Below are 21,473 nucleotides of genomic sequence, written 5' to 3'. Positions count from 1 at the left end.
TCCAGGCCCGAAAACGGAGACACGGATACGTTTTTGCAACAAGTGTGAACTGGCCCTAAGTGTTATCCTGCACGGTATAAAAGCTCCATACAGAGACATCACATATGAGCACCAAAGGTTTTACAGTTGTGTGAGTTGTTTATTTTGTTTGTAAATCCCACATGCTGCAATCTGGATGTCAGACCTCACATGACGTCTCTGGGTGCTTTGAATTGGGTTAAGAGCTCGTCCCAAACAAAGTTTATTATTTGCCTCAGGAAATGAATATGTGCATGTCCAATGATTCATACTGCTCTCAACCCCAACATGAAAGCTTTTCTTTTAATGGGAAACAAAATTAAAATCTACACCTTCTCGTTTTCCACTTTTTCTTTAATTGAAGTAGACAAATTTTATGATGTCTGAGTTTTATGAGCCTCATCTGCACTCATTTCTTAATAAGATGTTTGTTTTAAAGGGGTTGCGACAGACTAAATGCACATTTTGGGAGCCTAAATTCTTTCAGGTTGACACTGCTGTCTGTATGCACACTTCACTTCCTGTCTAGAGACAACCAGGGGTGAGTTTGAGCTTAGGGGGGTTTAACTGAACAGGAAATGGTAAGACAGCAATAATAACTCTGTTTTTCACCTCTTCCTTAAGGCCAATAGTCACCTCACGATTCTTCCAGCGATTTTCCCGATGAACGGCGGTTTTTCTTTTGAGCAACGACCGTTCATTTACGTGATCTTGCGACGTGGTTACAAGTGCATGAGCACGCAAACCGTGACGATAATGACCGTCACTGCGGATCAGACCTTTAAGATCCCGATGACTCTCGTGCAAAGTACCGCAATCACTTGAAGTCTCTTCGCGTGGAGGAAGTCGGTTCGGTGAAGCGCTCGTCATGGGAGAGACGTCACTGGATCCATCTCTGCATCGCCAGGTGAGTATGAGTACTTGGCTTAATGGTGCCCGTACATGGTACATTTTTTTCATTTTTATTTCATTTTTTTTTCCCGATTAGATATGGTAATTTAATTGGATTATTCCATTAGATCAAATATAAAGATTTTTTCCTATATGCCCGATCGGATTTTTATTGAAAAAAACAGGATAATCTCTAGTTTTTCTTGATCAGAAAAAAAGATTCTATTTCATTTGATTTGATCATTCTGGTCGAATAAATGGGAAAATCAAACGTTTTTATTGTACAGTGTATGTGCACCATAAGTCTTCACATGCTGTTCTTGGCATGCCTGTCACCAGGACAGATAATGTAAAGTGCTTTGTCTATTTGAGCCTCTGAGGATGAGCTGGACATGAGATGGCTGTCGGGTACAGTGGGCAGTATTACCTGAGGGAGTAATAAGTAATACAAGTTTGCTGGCTTAAAGGCAACTGAGCACCTGTAAGTGAAAATATATAAAATAAATCTCCTCATGAGGGAAGTTCATCATAGAGTGGGCTGTTGGTGGGGGTGATTGTCATTACTTGCAGGAGGCTACTCTTCTGGCATCTCTCCTCCCACCCATTCATACGGGATCAGCCAGGAGAGACCACAGCTGCCTCAGTTTTAAGCTCCCAGCAAAGTTGCGTGCCTGTCACAATGCATGCAGGAAGATATACAGTGGCCAAAAATTAGAGACACCCTCTATTAACGAGTTTACTCACCTTTAGCTCTGATCACAGCTGATATTCTTTTTGGCGTGGACTTAACAAGATGGTGATACTGTTGCTGAGGAATGTTGGCCCATGCTGACATAATTTCAGCTCTAAGTTAGGTCAGATTGGATGGTGGCGTTTCCAAGCTTTGAGGTGATCATTCAACTTCATACCACAAATGCTCAATAGGATTGAGGTCAGGGGACTGAGCAGGCCACAGAAGCAGGTTAATCTCTGATTGATGTTCCTTAAACTAAATTGAGACCAATTGAGCATGGAGACAAGGACCCACAAAAGGCATCTTTTCCTATTTTTCTGTGATACTAAAGACACTCTTGATGGTTTCCTGCTACTAAAGCCCATCCTTTTCCAAGTACTTCTTGTGTGTTGGGATATTCTTTGTGATGCACCTGCATGGAATTCCACTGTTATTTGTCATGTTGCTGCCACGGACTATGCATACTACTTGCCTTTCACCTCTCTCATTCACCAGCCTCTTTTAACCAGAAAAGTCCTTATCGCATATAGTTTGGGTTTTTTCTTTCAACTGCCACTCTCTAAACACCTGAGATACTGTTGGGCGAGAACATCCCAAAAAAGTTGTTGTTTCAGAGATGCTAGCACCAGCTCTTCAAAGTCACTTAAATCTTTCAGCTTATCCATTTTGACAATCACTTCTGTGATAACTATGATTTCCGAAGCTGAGTGTTCCTTATAGAAGAAACTCTGCGTTATGCCGCTCTGCGTCAATGTCCAACTGGTTTATTTTCAAATAATTTTTGGGCTACTCAGTGTAGTTGGTGGATGTGGATACATAGATTGTATTATCAATGGGCACCATTTGATGGGGACAGCAGAGAGTTGCCCTGTGCAGGATTCAGTAACCTTTAGCAGAGGAGAGAATTTTTTTTCTCACTGCTCAATAGCTTATTGAAAGAATTTAACATAGCACTCAATGCCTTTGCGTTTTCCAACATTGCTGTACTCTAAACTTGGAAATGGGGTTGGGAGAACTTTTTATTATTTTATGAGAAAGGCAAGCAGGATAACTATATGGGTAATAAAGTAGGGAAATGGCTTTTTATTGTATGTTATGCATAGCCTAGTATTCAACTTTTTCTCCTCTCCGGCATGCTTATTTCCGTGTTCATCCTTCATGTAGGTCAGTGAATACACCTCAAGCCTCCTTCACATGGGTAGTTAAAAGCTGTGTATCTACTGCCTGACAACTGCTTCCACGGGTTGTCTGGCTGCTTGTAGGCAGCAGTGAGTGTTCGGCATGGGCAGCGGGTTGGCGCTTGTCCCATGCACGAACATATAAGCGGACGACAGCCACTTGCTAAAGGTGCTCGTTAACGGTACAGCATATTTGACATGATCCAGTTGTGCAGAAAACCATGCAGTATGTGGAGAAAATCAGTGTGAAACCTTGGAATAAAGAATTTGGTCGATCAGAATGTTGAATTTTATGATTGCATCTGCCCTAATTGACCCGTTTATACAGACCATCAATAATTACCTTCTGATATCTTACAATCCCGCAAATCTGATCGAATGATCGCATCTGAGGAAAATATTGTACCATTAATGGGAACCTTAAAGTGTACCTGAGATGGGAGGATACAAAAAATTATACATACCAGGGGTTTCCTCCAGCCCTCTTCAGGCTGATTACTCCGCTATACGGTCTGGTAATTCCTGCAGTCGGGGCCAGTTGGGGCATGTCCAGTCCTGCTGTGTGCTCACTCATCATGCCTACATCACCGGGAGCATCCAGCACAGTAGTTCTGTGCAGACGCAAAACGATCCCTGCGAGGCAGTACACCCCCAACTAGAGGAATTACTGGGCCGAACAGCAGAGGATCCATCGGCCCGGTAGGACAGAGATGGAGCAATCAGCCTGAAGGGGGCTGGAGGAAGCCCCAAGTATGTCTGATTTTTTTGTATTTATTTTTTGTATTTTCCCCCCCATCACTTCCCCATCAAGAGGTGAAATGCGTCAGTGTTCTGCTGCGCAGTAAGCAGCACGGTGCATGAAACAGGACGTTTGTATCACGAGGAATGCATTTTGACTATCTTTGTGAAAGGGACCTAATTTTATTTCAGCTAGACAAAGCTAAACAAAATGTAAGTAATCTGTATAAATGATTAACGGAATCTTTGCAATACTTGTTTGTCCACAAGGATGTTGTTTTCATTTTTTTGCCTAAAAGTGAGATAAACTTTAATATATCAGCCCACGTGCTTACATTAGGTCTTTGGTGTAAGAAATCTTTACAGACATTATAACCAAGCATTATGTCAATAGAATGCAGCAAATAGGACAAACACATTCATACTTTGTTTCCTAAAACTTTTAGTAAAAACTACTGAGCCAGAATGAAAACATTTGACTAAAGAGAACTTGTTGACTTTGGTTTAGCAGTTTGTCTCAAGCCATGCAGCTAATACAATTAAACAGGGGCTTTCTTGTCCCTGCCTCCCTTTCCTTCTTCTTCACCTCTGATGCCATCACTTTTGGGCCCATGCTTGTCGTAGCTTTGTGCTCCTCTGTCTGTTCGTGACAAATCGGCTACTGTACATCCTCATAGAGCAGTACAGTTTTTGCCAGTGGCGGTCTATCTGTGTGACGGAGGAGCCTGTAGCAGACATAAAGTGCAGCCTGTTGTGAACTGCCAGAGTGGGAGTCTGCCAAAAACTCAGCAGACAGAACTAATTGGGGAGAAAAAGGATTGTTGTGCCCTTCTCTCCTGTCTTCTGTGTTTTTTTTTTTTCTGGCTGAATATCGTTAAAGTCACTTGTTTATGTAAGATTTGTCTGCCTTTACTTTTTCAATGCATGAATCATTTTAACTTTGCATCTTGCTCTGCAGGTCATTGAGCACTTCCACATGGAGGCTGGCAGAGGCCCAAAGCCGAGACACGCAACTCATCACCGTGGATGAGAAATTGGTAAGTTCTCCTTCTCTCAGCTTCATGTCCCTTCAGGGGCTCTGACTGTGCAATAGGTAAACTGTGCTCTATTAGGAAATGCAGCATTCACAGGGCCAGACGTCACCATATGGCTGTACTGAGAGAGGAAGGCTCGCAATCTGCAAACGGTTAACATGAAGAGCGGATCATGTCAGAGTTATCTGTCAGCGAGCCTGCTAGTACTAAGCATTACCATAACACTATGCTGGCACACTAATTATGTGTACACCGTGATCATCCAACTGTAGCCGCTTATGTACCGAGGCTGACAAATGGGGATTTCGAGTTTGTTTGTGAATTTTCTCCTCTCTATCACAAGTAAACTAACTTTAACTCGTTCACGTTAAGTGGTAACTTCCATGAATGCATATCTGAGGACACCTGTGAATCCTATTCCTGTAGGTGAGACAGCAATGTTGTTCCATACTAAACACTCCATTGCAATATAAAGTAAACTGAGCAGTCTGAGGACATACCAAGCAAACCTATATCAAAAATGTGCTTAAAGGACAACTGTGTAAAATAAACGATACATTTTTTTCCCCTTTCATTTACAATGGGCAGTGAAAATCTGGTTTTGAAATAGTTCATCTCCTCATGGGGGGGATTCTCTGGCATTTCTTTATTTACAAAAGCACCTACCGAACGGCAGTTGTTCAGACCAACTGCCAAAATTATATGCAAATGAGGTAGGAAGACAACCAGCACCTTTGTATGGATCCTTTCCTGTTAGCGCATTTGTAAAGAATAAAGGAAATTCTGAGAATCCCCCATGAGGAGATGGGCTAGTCCAAAATCTATCAGATCTGTCAGCTTTTAAATACCTACTGTAAGTGTCAGTAACATACGGAAAAGGTAAATTATACTTAATTTTACTCTGAGGAAAAATGTACATTGTGGATCTATGCATTTTAAATTTTAACATTTATTTTGGTATAGTGGTACTATAACTAGTTCACGTCTGCCCATAGAGATGTTAAATGTTTATGAAACGTCCATTTTGCAAGAAGAGGTTAAAAAGGAACTGTAACCCAGGATTGAACTCCATCCCAATCACTAGCTGATACCCCCTTCACCATGAGAAATCTTCACCTTTTCTCTAATAGTTCATGTCAGTTCTTAGGTCCTGACAGTTTCCTATCTGGAAACCTAGTTGCATTGTGGGAAATAAGTGCTTTTTCCAACTGCCAATTAACCAGTATCTCCTTCTGTGCATATGTATATCTATAAAAAACAAACTACTTTTTAGCCTTTCCCATTGTTAGGGGGTGTGGTTATAGATAATTGCAGTTGGTGCTGTCTGTTTTTTTTTTTCATACCTGCCAGTAGTAGGGATGATTACGTGCAGGCCGATTGTGGATCAAAGAATATGAACAAATTACACGGCGAATATCAATAATTTATTGATCTCTCTTCTATTTTTTAACTTTTCACTGACATTTGTTGAACCCTTTATTCACCCCCCACGGTCACAAACGCAAGCTTTTTGAAAAGTAACCATGACCTGTCAGGTGGAAGAGTGCAGGATTCTAGGTGTGTACAGAGCTCTACACTGGCTAAGCTTCACTTTGTCCTCAAAACATCCTCAATTCTTGGAACATATTCATCAAGATGTTGTAAACAGTTCTTCGAGGTTCTGGACCATGTTACCATGATTGCATCACACATAAATTGTGCTGATTTATCAGCTGCACTTTCATGCTGTAAACCAACTTTGACATCAAACTACGATCACCCTGGATTGCTGACACAAAGCCAGTTGTGTCCATCGCTTCTTGCTTTTGTCCCCAAATTCTGACCCCATCATCCATGTGCATTAGAATACATCAAGATTCATCATCTTTAATTATGTTAACTGTCCAGTTTTGGAGAGCATGCGCCCACTGCAACCATTTTTTTTTTGGGCTACCAAGAGTGGACCCCAAGAAGAATTTACATACTGTGCATTCTGAGATCCCTTTTTGCTCACCACAGTCAGAGAGGTCTGTTTTTGGCTAAAAGCAGTGTGGCAGTTCTCTTCCAATTTCTCTCACATACCTCACATCCATTTACAAAACAGCTGCTCGTTGGATGATTTTTGTGCATTTTGCAGTAAACTCTAGAGACTGTTGTGTGTGAGAATCCCAGGAGATCCACCGTTACAGAGATACTTGAGCCAGGCCATATGAATCGAACAATCTACATGGTCAAAATCACATTTCATCTCCATTCTGTTATTTGAAGGGAACATTCATTGAATTTCTTCACATGCATTTGCATTATTTTATGCATTGCCTGTCTAAAAATTTGCATTAAAAGTTGTACAGGTGTTCCTCATGGTGTTCAGTGAGTGCATTTCCGATATGCGTAGAACTGGTATGTTATGTAAATACTTTACAAGTACATAGAGCCATTCTCATTAGTGCTATTCTAGAACCCCAAAGTAAGCCAACAATGCTAATGGATTAATCACCATGTTCCCATATCTTGAGTAAATACAACCTGTCAATCTGCGAAGGGCAGGATCCCATGTTGTCTAGAGGCTGTTGTTCGTCGTCTTCTTGGCTGAGAACCTAGCTTGGGCTCAACTTTTTTTTACACATTTTCCATTTCCAGTTTGCAAATATGGTTAGTGACTAAAGATAGTGCTGTAAGCCAGAGTTCCCCAACCCTGTCCTCAAGTACCACCAACAGTACATGTTTTGCAGAAAACCACAAACATGCACAGGTGAGGTAATGAGTGTCTCTGCAGAGCTGATTAACAATCTCTGTGGTTTTCCACAAAACATGCACTGTTGGTGGGCCTTGAGGACAGGGTTGGTGAACACTGCTTAGGCATTGTCTTTTAAAGAGACTCCGTAACAAAAATTGCATCCTGTTTTTTATCATCCTACACGTTCCAAAAGCTATTCTAATGTGTTCTGGCTTACTGCAGCACGTTCTACTATCACCATCTCTGTAATAAATCAACTTATCTCTCTCTTGTCAGACTTGTCAGGCTGTGTCTGGAAGGCTGCCAAGTTCTTCAGTGTTGTGGTTCTGTGATGCATCTCCCCCCTCCAGGCCCCTCTCTGCACACTGCCTGTGTATTATTTAGATTAGGGCAGCTTCTCTCTTCTCTCTTATCTTTTACAAGATGGATAAATCCTCCTCTGAGCTGGCTGGGCTTTCACATAGTGAGGAATTACATACAGGCAGAGCTGTCTGCACTGTCTGCAGGAGGAAACAGCCTGACACTTCAGTGGAAGATAGCTGCAGGGGGAAAGAAACACACAAATGATCTCTTGAGATTCAAAAGGAAGGGTGTATACAGCCTGCTTGTGTATGAATGTATTTTCTATGTGTGGACATACTGTACATCAACCTACTTCCTGTTTTGGTGGCCATTTTGTTTGTTTATAAACAAACTTTTTAAAACTGTTTTTAACCACTTTTAATGCGGCGAGGAGCGGCGAAATTGTGACAGAGGGTAATAGGAGATGTCCCCTAACGCACTGGTATGTTTACTTTTGTGCGATTTTAACAATACAGATTCTCTTTAACACAATTCAGCTGTTCTTTAAATCTAGGGTTGATCTCCTATATTTTAGTAGAGTTATCAGTGATGTCGGCATATTTACTGGTGGCCCAAAGTTCCCTGGGGGAGAAGGCTGTGTGACATTATTACCTAGGCAGAACATCACTGAGAGGGCGGGGTAACATTGTAATACACAGCAATATATCATTTTAAGAAGTGTTCATGATGCTGAAACCAGGAAAACTAACGAAAAAATGTGTATCGTCAATAATTTTTACATTCTGCTGTGAGCCATTACTGTTATGCTTAGGTACGCAGGCTACGCTGCCACTAGGATGCGTAGTGTGTCCAGCTGTGTCATTAAGTCGCACTGCTTTGTTAGCACTTGGAGTGGGATATAACTCGCGCTGTTGCAGTGCGTTATAGTCAATCAACCCTTTGTGTATTGCTAAAAGCTTGTAGCAATAGTGGTCACACGGTTGCAATCATGCGCAGTGCCTATTTTGAAAAGTTTTTGTAATGCATCCAAAACTACCAAGATTAATAACAAGAGTGCTGCCCTTAAGGTCCTGCATGCGGCTGCAATTGCACAACTGCTGTTTCATTAACCTTTAAAGTGGACCTGAACTCAGAACTCCTCTCTGCTCTAAAAGAGACACAACAGCATAAAAACCTTTAAACAAACAACATTTCTTTGTTACAGCTGATACAAATTCTAAAATAAATCTGCACAGTTTCTACTTCCTGATTCATGGAAGCAGACATATTGTTTACAGCCTGTGCTTTCAAATGGGCTTATCTGCCATAGGCAGTCATGTGATACAGGGGAGGGATCAAATAACTAGTGATTCAGACACAAATGAGAGAGAATTACACAGGCTAAACTATTTAAATACATACAGGGTGCATTTCTGTTATGTTTTCCTTGTGTCCTGTGCAAGAATTCAGGTCCACTTTAAAGTTCTATGACCCGCTTTGTTTACTGTACATACAGGGCTGTGGAGCAATTTTGGGTACCTGGAGTTTGAGTTGATGGTTCCATAAACTCGGGGAGTTGGATGAATTTTGTACCAACTCCATAGCCCTCTGTGCATATGAGAGCTGCAGGAGATGAAGTGAGATTGTTGAATTTTGAAACTAAGGATTTTTTATTTTTCCTTTCTAGAAACAAGATATCCATAGACTGATTTGATTTATTCAGTGATTAGACTTTTTAGACCCTTAAAGGGGTCAACTATAAGACGCTTGGTGATTGTCTGTCTTTTTTCCTGTTAAAAAATAAATTCTGTACCTCAGTTTTCCAACTCCTGTACTGATTTCTAGAAGAATATTTTATTTGTGGTAGCCAAAAAAACACATGTTGTTGTTTGACATGAGCACACTAAATCAAGCACAGTGTGTCTCGCTAGGGTACACTAAGGTGCACCTGGAAGTACACTGCGTATTGCCGTGTCCTTGGCGAGGGAGCGGAAGATAAATGGATGGGGAGGTACACACTATGAATTTATGGTGGTTTTATATGAAGGCAATATGTCTCAGGCACGAACATCTTGGAAGTATCTTATAAACTTTTCCTCGTTTTGTTTGTATATCCGTTGATCAGGGTGGCCTGTGTATTCGTTTTGTGAATCTCTACTTATTTTTTTTAGTTTATTTTTTCCATGTTAGCTGTTACTCAGAACTCTATTGCAATTACCCTCTCCTAAATGAAACTCTTGCCCACTCTACTTGGTTAAATATTGAAAAAGAAGCTTTAATGAAATCCCCTTCCCCAGAAATATAACTGCTTCCAAAATGCCACCCCATTGAGTCACTGGCTTGCTGACTGTTGTACACTTGACACAAGCTGGAGAGACAAAAGGCAGAGAGGAGGGGTGCCCACCGCTGGACTGTCGTGTGCTGGTGATGTCACAATAAGTTTGGGATGGGCAACGCCATCATCTGGTTTGACTTGACGAAGGCATGGACACTTCGAAACGTGTTGTGGCGTCACCAGCACAGGAGAGCCTAGTGGCGGGGCACCCAAGAACTATCTTCCATCTGGTTGACGAACTGCCCATGGCCACGGTGGTTTTGAGGCTGTACCCACCCAGATCACATTGAAGGGCATTTTGCCCATCTACATGCCTTCTTTTTATCTTCACATTCTAAGTGTATTTGTATTGCGCTTGTTTCCTAATAAAAATGTTGTCACACAGTTCTTCCTCCTCTGCCTTTTGTCTCTCTGAATTAGGTAACCACAATTCTTGTTCTCCTTTAAGCTGTCCTATATGTGCATTGTTTACAATGTATCCCTACCTGTAATAAGGTCTTTTAAAGTGTACATGGTGATAAAAATGGCTACATGTAGAACCAGTCCTGCTTAGAACTTGTCTTTGTTACTTTTTTTATATTTTAGTATGCAAAGCAGAAAACTATAACATAGTATAGGGAGCTCACTGACTTAGTCGATAATATTCCTTGATTAACATTGTCGAAACGTATAGCAACCAATTCCCCTATCTTCTCCCCAGTAAAGGTTCATAAGTGTTGTGACACCTTTTCACACTTCCATGTTTGTATTTGGTAAATGTTTCAGTCCCAGTTTAGGCTTTGACAATAAGGTGCTTGAAAGATGTAGTTTAAAGGATACCCGAAGTGGCGTGTGACATGAGATAGACATGGGTATGTACAGTACCAAGCACACTAATAACTATGCTTTTTCAAAGGAAGGTACCGTGGCGCCCCAGTTCAGTGTAAGTGGATTGCTGCCGTGTAGGGACGAATCCTCACATCCACAAGAAAAGTAAAGTGTTTTAGTATCACAGCACAAATTCACTCTTCTCACTGATGTATTTGTCCACTTCACCACCTGTATGCACTCAGTTGTGCAGATAAAATAAACAGGGATGCTTTCAGTGGAAAGTAATAGTTCTTTATTTTCTGGATAAAAATGTATTCCCCTGATGACGGCAAGAGCTGAAACTAGTCGGGACAAGTGCGGGCAGCACGGAGGCAGGAACGTGGGGTGAGGTCTTAGTACCACTCGGTGTGGGAAGCGCTATCAGCCAAAGAGGGTCCTGAGTGGATTGGGACCCTCTAAAAGTAAGTGCCCACCCCAATATTGCCTGTTCTGTTTTTATCCAGAAAATAAAGAACTATTACTTTCCACTGAAAGCATACCTGTTTATTTTATCTGCACAACTGAGTGCATACAGGTGGTGAAGTGGACCAGTGAGAAGAGTGAATTTGCGCTGTGATACTAAAACACACTAATAACTATGCTGTGTTCCTTTTTTTCTTTCTCTGCCTGAAAGAGTTAAATATCAGGTATGTAAGTGGCTGACTCAGTCCTGACTCAGACAGGAAGCGACTACAGTGTGACCCTCCCTGATAAGAAATTCCAAATATAAAACTCTTTCCTGGCAGAAAATGGCTTCTGAGAGTAGGAAAGAGATAAAAAGGGTCAGTAGTTCATAGATTTTAGCTCTGCCATGCTCATTGAGCAAAAACAATACAACATTTAAATCGTAAAAAGTAGATTTAAACATAAAATAAAACCGTGGAATATCTTAAAAAGTCATTTTTAGAAGAAGGAAGATAGATCCAATCATTTTATTTCACTATTTTATTTTCGCTTTGGGTGTCCTTAACCTTCCTGGCCGTAAGGGGTAAGCCGCGCAGGATGTTTTCTCAGGCCCTGCTGGGCCAATTTGCATAATTTTTTTTGCTGCACGCAGCTAGCACACCGATCGCCGCTATTCACCGCGCCGCCCCCCCCCCCCCCCCCCGGCCCCGTGCACTGCCTGGCCAATCAGTGCCAGGCAGCGCTGAGGGGTGGATCGGGACTCCCAATGACGTCACGACGTCGGTGACTTCATCCCGCCCCGTCGCCATGCCGATGGGGTAAGCCCTCCAGAGGCGGAGGCCTCGAAGCCGGAGGCGATCGAAGCGGGCGGGGGGATGCCGCTGCATAGCGGCTATCATGTAGCTCGCTACATGATTTAAATAAAAAAAAGAGACTGCTGCGCTGCCTCCTGGCGGATTTTAATAGACCGCCAGGAGGGTTAAACTACTCATACAAAATGCTGAAGAGGTCTCTTGTGAAAAGTAAGTCAGTTTATTCATAGTTCTAGTCAATAAAATTCCTCTTTAAAGTACACCGGATATGGAGGCTGCCGTATTTGTGGGTTTTGTTTTTTTTAAACAATACCAGTTGCCTGGCAGTCCTGCTGCTCTCTTTGGCGAGTGCCAGCCGTGGACAGAACTGTGGTCTGACAGCTCAGACCACATATTCAGTTGTATTTCAACCTAGATTCTTGCACTTTCCAAATGTCCTCATTCCTGCTGGTTGTTTTCATAGCACAAGATCATCACATTAGAACTTCTGGGTTACACATTTTTGTTTCGTTGCCAGCTTAGTTTGGATTCCAGTATTACTGTCATGTACATTGATGTGCAAGTCATATCTGTGAATGGTCAAGGATCTTTGTCTTGTCATGGATCTCAATAAATATGTATAGGTGTGTGTGTATATATGCTCGTCCAGTGCCAAGGGTTAGGGGGGAGGGTGGCAATAGTTCCAGCCTGAGTCTTACAAGCTGTCTCAATCCATGTATTTCTTTGCATTGCACCCTTTTGCGCTCCACCACTCGGCCCTAACCTGTTCAACCCTTGTGCTAGCAGAGATGTCACTTCGCAGAGTTCCCAAACTCTGTCCTCAAGGCCCACCAACAGTGCATGTTTTGCAGTAAAAACCACAAATTTTGGTGGGGCTATTAGTGTCTCAACAGAACTGATTAACTATCTCTGTGGATTTCCACAAAACATGCTCTGTTGGTGGGCCTTGAGAACAGGGTTGGAGAACACTGGCTTACAGGACCAGTGAAGATTGCTGGAAACTGGGTGTAAGATGCAATAGGGGATTTCTTGGTGGATCGCAAGCAGCTAGGCACCTGGAGATTCAAAGGATTGCGGGGACAGAGAGACAGCAGGAGTTTCAACTGATTGTGTTGGGAGAGTTCTGGAATCTCCGGACTAAAAATCTACTCAGCAGCACTGAAAAGGCTTGGTGTTTCTTTAACAGTTTCACAGCATCAGAACTTTGATTTTCTTTCCAAAGCATAATTTTTAGCTGAATTTTTAATTAAGCTCCGCCCATCAAAGAAAACTGCCTGGGCTTTTTTTCTCTGATGCTGTGCAAAGCATGATGGGATTTCCTATGTTGTTGTTCACGCTGCCTAGCAACTGGGAGGGGTGATCAGCACACAGGACAGTTGGAGCTGTGTCATGCTCCCTGTCGCCTCCTTTCAACCAAAAAGATGGCTGCCCTCATGAAATCAAACATTTCCCTGTTCTTTTAAAACAGGGTGGGTAAGAGATTATATTACCTATCTATTTTAATTAACATAACTAATGTAACTTAATGACAGTATGTTTGTTTAGGCTGGAGTTCCTCTTTAAGGAGGAAGAGGAGGTACGGATTGTGGAGCTTTAACTGGGGACATTTGAGGGAGACTAAAAGTGGCCGCACACGATGCAATAAAATGATCCAATCTTACAGCTATTCTATAAAAAGAATTGGTTGTACAGAAAAATCTAAATTTGTTTTCTGATATATTTTGATCGGGAGTGGTGGGTTTTCTGGTCAATTTTTATAACATTTTTATGTTAATGGTGTAGGGTAGATTGTCAATTTCTTTAAAGTCAATGGGAACCGTCTGGAAAAAAAAAAAAAGCAGGTACTTACTTAGAGGGAAGACTCTGTGTCCTAATGAGCCTTCCTTCTTCTCTCCTGGTGCCCGCGGTGCAGCGCTGGCTCCCATGTTTGAATCCCCCGCCGCGGGAGACTTCGGTAGCCAAGTCCTCCCGAAAACAGGTGGTTCCATACTGCGCACTTATGACTGCGCTCACGCATGCATGGTATGGAGCGTCCCGTCTTTGGGAGCACTCAGGCTCCTGAAGACTTTCAGAAGCCTCCTTCAGCAGCGGAGCGGGCAGTATTTGACCAAAACTACTCCCGGGGACAGCGCTGCACCGAAAGCATCGGGAGAGGATTGGGAAGGCTCTGCAGGACCCAGATCCTTCCAGTATCTGTCTTTTTTCAGATAGTTCCCATTGACTTTATTGTAGAAGTGCAGTTTTTTCAGAGTTTGCAATCATTTTTGTTTTTCATATTTGGAGAGAAACTGAACCCGTGTGTGGTACATTGGGCAGATTTTTCAAATGTTACAGGCAATCAGAAAAATTGATTGTAATTCTTGAATTATGGTGTGTGTGTGTGGCCACCTTATAGCAGACGTGAACTTCCTCTCTGCTCTAAAAGATAAGCAACAGCTTACAGAATTCCTGCAATAAATCTGCATTGTCTACTTCCTGCTTACATGGAAGCAGACAAAGAGTTAAAGAGGATCTGTAACATCAAAAGATCCCCTGGGGGGTACTCACCTCGGGTGGGGGAAGCCTCCGGATCCTAATGAGGCTTCCCACGCCGTCCTCCGTCCCTCAGGGGTCTCGCTGCAGCCCTCCGTACAAGATGACGTCAATATTTACCTTCCCGGCTCCTGCGCAGGCGCTCTGACGGTTGTCGGCTCCGAACTACACGGAAATACCCGATCGCCGTCGGGTCTGCTCTACTGCGCAGGCGCAAGTTTCCGGCGCCTGCGCAGTAGAGCGGACCCGACTGAGATCGGGTATTTCCGAGTAGTTCGGAGCGGAAAGCAGCCACAGCGCCCCCGCTGGAGCCAGCAAAGGTAAATATTGATTTTACAGTCGGGTCTGTCGCCGGCTGTTCGGAGGGCTGCAGCGAGACCCCCGTGGGACAGAGGACGGCGTGGGAAGCCTCATTAGGATCCAGAGGCTTCCCCCACCCGAGGTGAGTATCCCCCAGGGGATGTTTTTGAGGTTACAGAGTCTCTTTAACATCCTCTGTTTACGTATTAGCTGTGTCTGCCATTAACTGCCAAATTCCTGTGGTGACAGTTGAGAGATCAAATTACATTTGAAGGAGAGGGGGATTAGACAGGCTTGTCTCTCTAAAAACACACACGGTGCATATTTCTCTGCTTTCCTTCAGTCCTGTGCAAGAGGTCAGGTCCCTTTTTAGGGAAACATTTTTGCATTACAAAAAAATCTGCAAGTTGTAATTTCAGTAACAATAAAAACATGTTTGTTGCAACATTGGCCTCGATTCATAAAGCATTCCCGCATGCGGAAATGCTGAAAAAAGCTCACTTTACCGACCACATAGCAAAACTTGTATTCATAAAGGCTTTTTCCGCATGAAAAGCCGACATTCCTGAGAAGAACGATAAATTACCGCCTTGTGTGGTGATTATCTTAACAAAAGTAACCAAATGTCAATTCATAAAGATTATAGGAAGCGGTATGTGGACGGGGAATACCGCTCCCTCTGATATGGCGAGAAGCGTGCGGAATACAGTGCAGTGAATGGGACAGACCTCCCAAGCAGCAGCAGAGAGAACACCGCACGGAGGGACTTAGCCAGCTCCTGTGTTTCCGCAAGGCTCCCGACAGCCTACCGCCAGCCTACAGCGGGAAATCTCCGCTCTGCTATCACAACTGGCAACATTTTATGAATGCCCACCCAAAAGTCAGAAATGCCGAGCGCGGAGTTTCCCCGCACTGATTTACATCACCGAACACTTTTTTATGAATCGAGGCCATTGTATTTTGTTTCAAAACTAGAGGATCTTTGCTTCCTAAATGGACTGCAGCAGCAATTTGTACAAGACTAAACTTCCAGCTTGTGCGTTTTGAGTGCAGAGAGTTAATGGGCCAGACTTATCAATGAAAATCTTAAGAGGTTTCTAGAAAGCATGCAGAACTGTCTCCGATAATTTAAGAAGGTGCAATTTCCTTCTAAAACTGTTCTAAGACAGGAGGAGATAGGTAGGATTCTCAGAGCGAGGCAAGATGTACTGTGGCAGCTAAAAGGCGGGCTCGCAATAGGATTTTGATGGCAAAATAGCATCAGTCAGGGCACTACTTAGGGTAGGATGGACTGAGTGAACCCTATGGACTGAGTGATTTCTGTCAGTCTGCATACTCCTGCTTCAGAAAAAAAATCTGCCTCTCCTGTCTCACAGTATAAAGAAATGTGACTGAGAACTTTAAGTAGGGAATATAACACATACAGTAGTAATGTGGCAGCTTTGTATGAGTTTTAGAAGTGGTAGTAATTATTTTAGTTCTACAACAGTTTTGCACTGTTCTACCAGTGCGATATTCCTAGATATTCACGCGAAACTAGCGCAAAAGATTTCTTATTTTGTCAGTAGAGAATTTACTCTCAATGCACATGCAGATTACTATTGTGATTAAATTGGTAGGAAATAGGGAAAAAAAAACCTCTTGTCTTTGATAACTTCTGCCTCTGTTTATTATGCTGTCTACAACCTAAAAACCCTGCATTGCAAGCATACCAATATAATCATAAATGTGTCTGCTGTAATAAATCTTATTCAGCCTGGCTCTATTTGGTGCATTGCCAAGGAGAGGGAAGCTTTTCATCACCCCTCCCACATTCCTGTTTCTCACTGATTGACTTAAAGAGACTCTGTAACAAATTTTTCAGCCTTAGTTCTTCTATCCTATAAGTTCCTATGCCTGTTCTAATGTGCTCTTGCTTACTGCAGCCTTTCCTAATTGCACTATCTCTGTAATAAATCTTATCTCCTTTCCTCTGTCGTATCTGTCGGGCTAAGGCTTGAATGTGTGGAATGTGCAGGGCTGCTTGTGATTGGATAGAAGCGATACACACCCTCTGCAGGCCCCCTGCACACTCTGTATGACTCACACACTCTGTTTATGTGAGCCTATCACAAGCTGGTTAGTTTGTTTGTAAACACTGCCTAAACTGTTAATGACAAGCCAGGATTGCAGCAGAGAGTGGCAGAAACAGCACAGAGGGGCACAAGAGAAAATAAGGAATAGAATGGTATGCTTTTTAGTGTAAGAATATTAGAGTACAGATTCTCTTTAAGGCAGTTCAGTGTGACAGGAGGCTGCAAAGGGAAATGCAGCTCACCGCTCTGCAGAAGCTGCTGAAATACAATCTATGCTGCACTTACAAATGTTCACAAAGCAAGCTAGATATGACAATGCAGTTTCTAGGACATAAAAATAGTAAGAGAGGGTATTACATCAGGATTGACTTCGGTCAGAGACAGTAAAGATGGAACATGCCTGGAACAGTTTTCTCTTTACTATATAAAATTCACTGAAATAAAAACATAGACAGTACAATACATATGTTATGTAACTAGAACAAATATTTATATACTTGTTTTTTTTCCCTGGGATAGTATGACTGCCACTGCTGCTTTAAATTCTGAGGCCCAGCTGAATAAGCATGGCTGCCCTTGCTTGTACTGTATATTATTATTGATTTATAAAGCGCCAACACATTCCGTGGTGCTGTACAATATCCGTTACCTGCTCATTATCATGCATGCTGGGAATTTCCACAGTAATATCCCAGCCGATACTCCTGTATCCGATGCAGGAGGACCGTGTTATCAGGCCCATAGGAAGGCATGGTTCCCTTCTCCATGTCGCTGCCACCCATATCCAGGAGATCATCCAGCAGACCTAGTGTGACTTGGTCCTCACTCTTCCTCACTGTAACATTACCAAACACAATATTTTGGCAGCAATTCCCCAATAGGAAGACAATGATATCTTACCAATAGCCTCACACTTGTTTAGCATTGTTTCCTGTGAACGATAGAAATGGTTACTTTAACCTTTTCCAAAACAAATAGCATTTCCTGTTGCAGACAACTGTAACAGGTTTCTTTGGACCTTCAGCCTTGGTTTTAGGCGGCAATTAACTTGTTAGCACATAGCTGGATCAAAGCAGACTTACTTCATCCTCGCATATCTTCCAGCACCGCTCCTTCAGTTTAACCTCTCCGATTATGACAGTTGGAATACAATTAGAAAGAATAGATGGCATTCCGATTCTAATTAGTAGCAGATTATACTTTTGGCAAGTCTCTCTTAAAGTGCTCTGATATGTGTGGTCTGTTTTTTCATGTGCAACCTGATAGTTGTGCTTGTTTGACTCCCAGCACAAAGTTTGGTAGCTTTTTTTCTGCTAATGTGTTACAGAGAATGCAGATTTGTCATTGGGTTTTCAAACTGCAATCTGCATGCTTTTTAATTGTTTGTCCAACATCAGTTTCTGTCTATATAGCTTAAACGATAACTGAAGTGAGAAGAATATGGAGGCTGCCAAATTTATCCTAGGAAAATGGGGGGGGTGGCATATAATGTGACCTCTGCTGATGCCTGCCTCTCCCACCGTTCTCCTCTCTGCCCCCTGCAATTACCTTATCACACTCCTGGATCTTTTAAGTCGCCGGAGTCAGACTTCTGCACAGGCGCTGGCGGGGCTGTCCGTGGCCGGGAGCGCACTGGTGTATTGATGTCCTACACATGCCCAGTGCGCTCCCGGCCATGGGCAGCCCAGCGCCTGATAAGGTAATGGTTTTCCTAGAATTTTCAGCTCTGGTATCCTTTAAAGCGTAACTGTAGATTCAAATTAAACACATTGTTTCACTTACCTGTAGCTTCTTTAAGCCCCCAGCAGCTGTCCTGTCCCGCACCGAGTCTCCGTTCCCCCGCCGCCGCTCCGTTCTGCACCTTGACTTGTAAGTCGATGCCAGCGCAGCCCTGCCAAGCGTATCCTTTCTTCGCGTTCCCCTCTGCAATAGCGGGGAATGCGAAGAAAAGATACGCGTGGCCAGAGCCAAGCAGGTGCAGTGGCCCGGTGGTGAAACCGAAAGTAGCTGGCGGCGGGAGAACGGAGGCTCGTCGAGGAGCGGCGCGGGACAGGACGGCTGCTGGGAGCTTGGGGAAGCCCAAGGTAAGTGAAACAATGTGTTTAATTTGAATCTACAGTTCCGCTTTAAACAATACCAGTTACCTGGCAACCCTGCTGCTCTATTTGGCTGCAGAAGTGTGTAAATAATAGGGATCATCAATTAGATGCAAATTCTTCAGAAATTATGCAAATTTTGTATGCAAATGTATGCAGTTTGAAAATGGACCAATCAGTTTAAACCTAGGTTTAAATTGATTGGTCAATTTTCAAGCTGCATACATTTGCATAAAAATGTGCATACATTTGCATCAGCTCGGAACAATTTGCATATCTGTTATCATTCCTAGTAAATAACACCAGAAACAAGCATGCAGCTAATTTTGTTCGATCTGACAATAATACCTGATCTGCTGTATGCTTGTTCAGGGTCTCTGGCTAGAAGTATTAGAGGCAGAGGATCAGCAGGATAGCCAGGCAACTGGTATTATTATTATGATTATTATTAATTTATAAAGCGCCAACATATCCTGCGGTGCTGTACAAAGTAAGGAACAAAGGTGGTACAAAATAATACAGACAATGGTGTACACCAATACTCAAAGTACAGAGCTGGTGCAAAATACAGAATTGAGACAAAATGCAGAATTGGTAATTACAGTGACAAAGTTAATAAACAAATGTGTAACAAATTCCAAGGCACAAAAGGGTGAGAGAGCCCTGCCCTTGCAATTGCTCCATGTGGTATAGAAGGAAGCAGGATAAGTCTCTGGTTTCCTTAGCAGTAGTAACACACCATATATAACGCGTTTCCCCGAAAATTAGACAATGTATTATTATTATGTGCACTAAAAGATGTGCTAGGGCTTATTTTCAGGGGATGACTTAAATTTCTATGAACTCATAAGTTCCTGTGCTGTGTCCTCCTGCTTTCCCCACTGTGCTGCCTCTTCCTCTGCTGGATCCACCTCTTGTGTCCGCCTTGTGCCTTTAGGGTCCTCCCAGTGTCCCCTCTATTCCCTATCCTCCTTTGTCCCTATGTCCTCCACTGTACTACATGTCTTCCTGGTGTCCCCTGTGTCCTCAGATGCCCCCCTGCATTCTCCTCTTTCCCCCAGCTCCATGCAGCTGTGTCCCTGAGCTTCAGCCTATTGGGACTACTTGCTGAGTAGCAGCGAGTGCAGTGATTGGCCCAATGATGGAGCCATGGTCCTGCCCACGAATCCATGGGCTCCAGTAATAATACAAGTTGCCATACTTTTTCCCTTACAGCCACTAAGGCCCCGTTCAGGCTATGCGTTCCTAGCCGTTTTTACAGAACGCATTCAGGCAGACTTTGCGCATAGAAACGGCTACTAATGTTTTCTAATAGCCTCGTTCACATGTATGCGTATGAGACGCATACGTTTCTCATCCGCATTGCTGCACGCAGTTCTGTGTGTCACGCACAGAAACGGATGCAATGAAAGTCTATAGATGTGTATCAAAAACGCGTACTATTGCGTTTTTAGCATACGTTTCCCTCTGCGTTTCCCATAATTCTTTTCTGTTTCGTGTGACGTTTGTGTGCAAAACACAAAAGAAAACGCATACAAACGCATGCATTTTTACCTTGCGTTTATTTAAATTTATACGCATTCTGCAAACGCTGACAGTCTGAACTGGGCCTAAGGCTTACTTTTGGGGCAGCGCTTATATTTCAAGCATGCTCAACATTGCTAGGGCTTACTTTCAGGGGATGTCTTAATTTCATGGTAACAGCGTATATATTTTTTAATTGCCTTTCCTGGCCATGTGACATTTACATGTTTATGGGAAGGGAAGGAAGGTCGAAACCAGGGCCTTCCCACTGTGGAGGGAGACAGTAGCGATAATTGCGTGGGAAAAACAAAATGTGCAAAATCAGTAATGTGAGCAAAGTATTTCAGTGGTGCGCACCTGATGTTATAATAAACTTTTGGAGCAGGCAGCTGTCATGCAATGCTTTTCTTTGGCATTGATTGTGTTGTGCATTGATTGTGTTGCTCTCTACATTGTTTTGTCTCGCACAGCAATGGAGCGGCCAGAAATAGATGGCTTGATTTGGCATTTGCGCACTCAAGGTCTTCAGCAGAAACACTAGTAAATAGTTTTGTATTTAGACTTTATTATCATGCTGTTAATGTTATTTTCCAGTTACTAGAGTCATTGTACTCCCCGCTGCAATTTTGTCAGTTCCAATAACCCTCAGGAGATTTTCTTATTTATAGGCCTCGATCAGTACCTTGTTACCGGCTGGGATTATGTCCATTCTATTTTGGAATATCATTACTGATGATTGTTGTCCAGTCTGCCTCCGAAATGCTTTTGCTTTACTAAATATAAGCCGCTGTTTCTTTGATCATGTGTCCATTAATTCCAGCCGCGATCACGCTGGGGACAAGCAGTTTGGGAACCGAGCTTGTAACTCAGTTTGCAGAGAAGAGATGGCTTTTTACTGTTACTGTTAGGGGTGCAGTAACAGGCATGAGCCACCGCTTATTTTCAGCTTGAAAGA

At 42.9% G+C, this 21,473-nt stretch overlaps 1 protein-coding gene across 1 annotated transcript in view; it reads left to right on the top strand.

Moving 5' to 3' along the window:
- NDUFS4 (NADH:ubiquinone oxidoreductase subunit S4) overlaps window positions 1-21,473 on the top strand; it is a 197,081-nt gene that overhangs the window by 47,138 nt on the left and 128,470 nt on the right. Inside the window, exon 2 of the mRNA XM_068249424.1 lies at window positions 4,517-4,595. Within this exon, the coding sequence (XP_068105525.1) occupies window positions 4,517-4,595 (79 nt within the window). The remainder of the gene's footprint in view (window positions 1-4,516; window positions 4,596-21,473) is intronic.

The sequence above is a fragment of the Hyperolius riggenbachi genome, chromosome 1, assembly GCF_040937935.1.
Source record: "Hyperolius riggenbachi isolate aHypRig1 chromosome 1, aHypRig1.pri, whole genome shotgun sequence".
NCBI lineage: Eukaryota > Metazoa > Chordata > Amphibia > Anura > Hyperoliidae > Hyperolius > Hyperolius riggenbachi.
The sequence above is the reverse complement of the archived record's forward strand: the minus strand, read 5'-3'. Positions and strand labels throughout refer to the sequence as shown.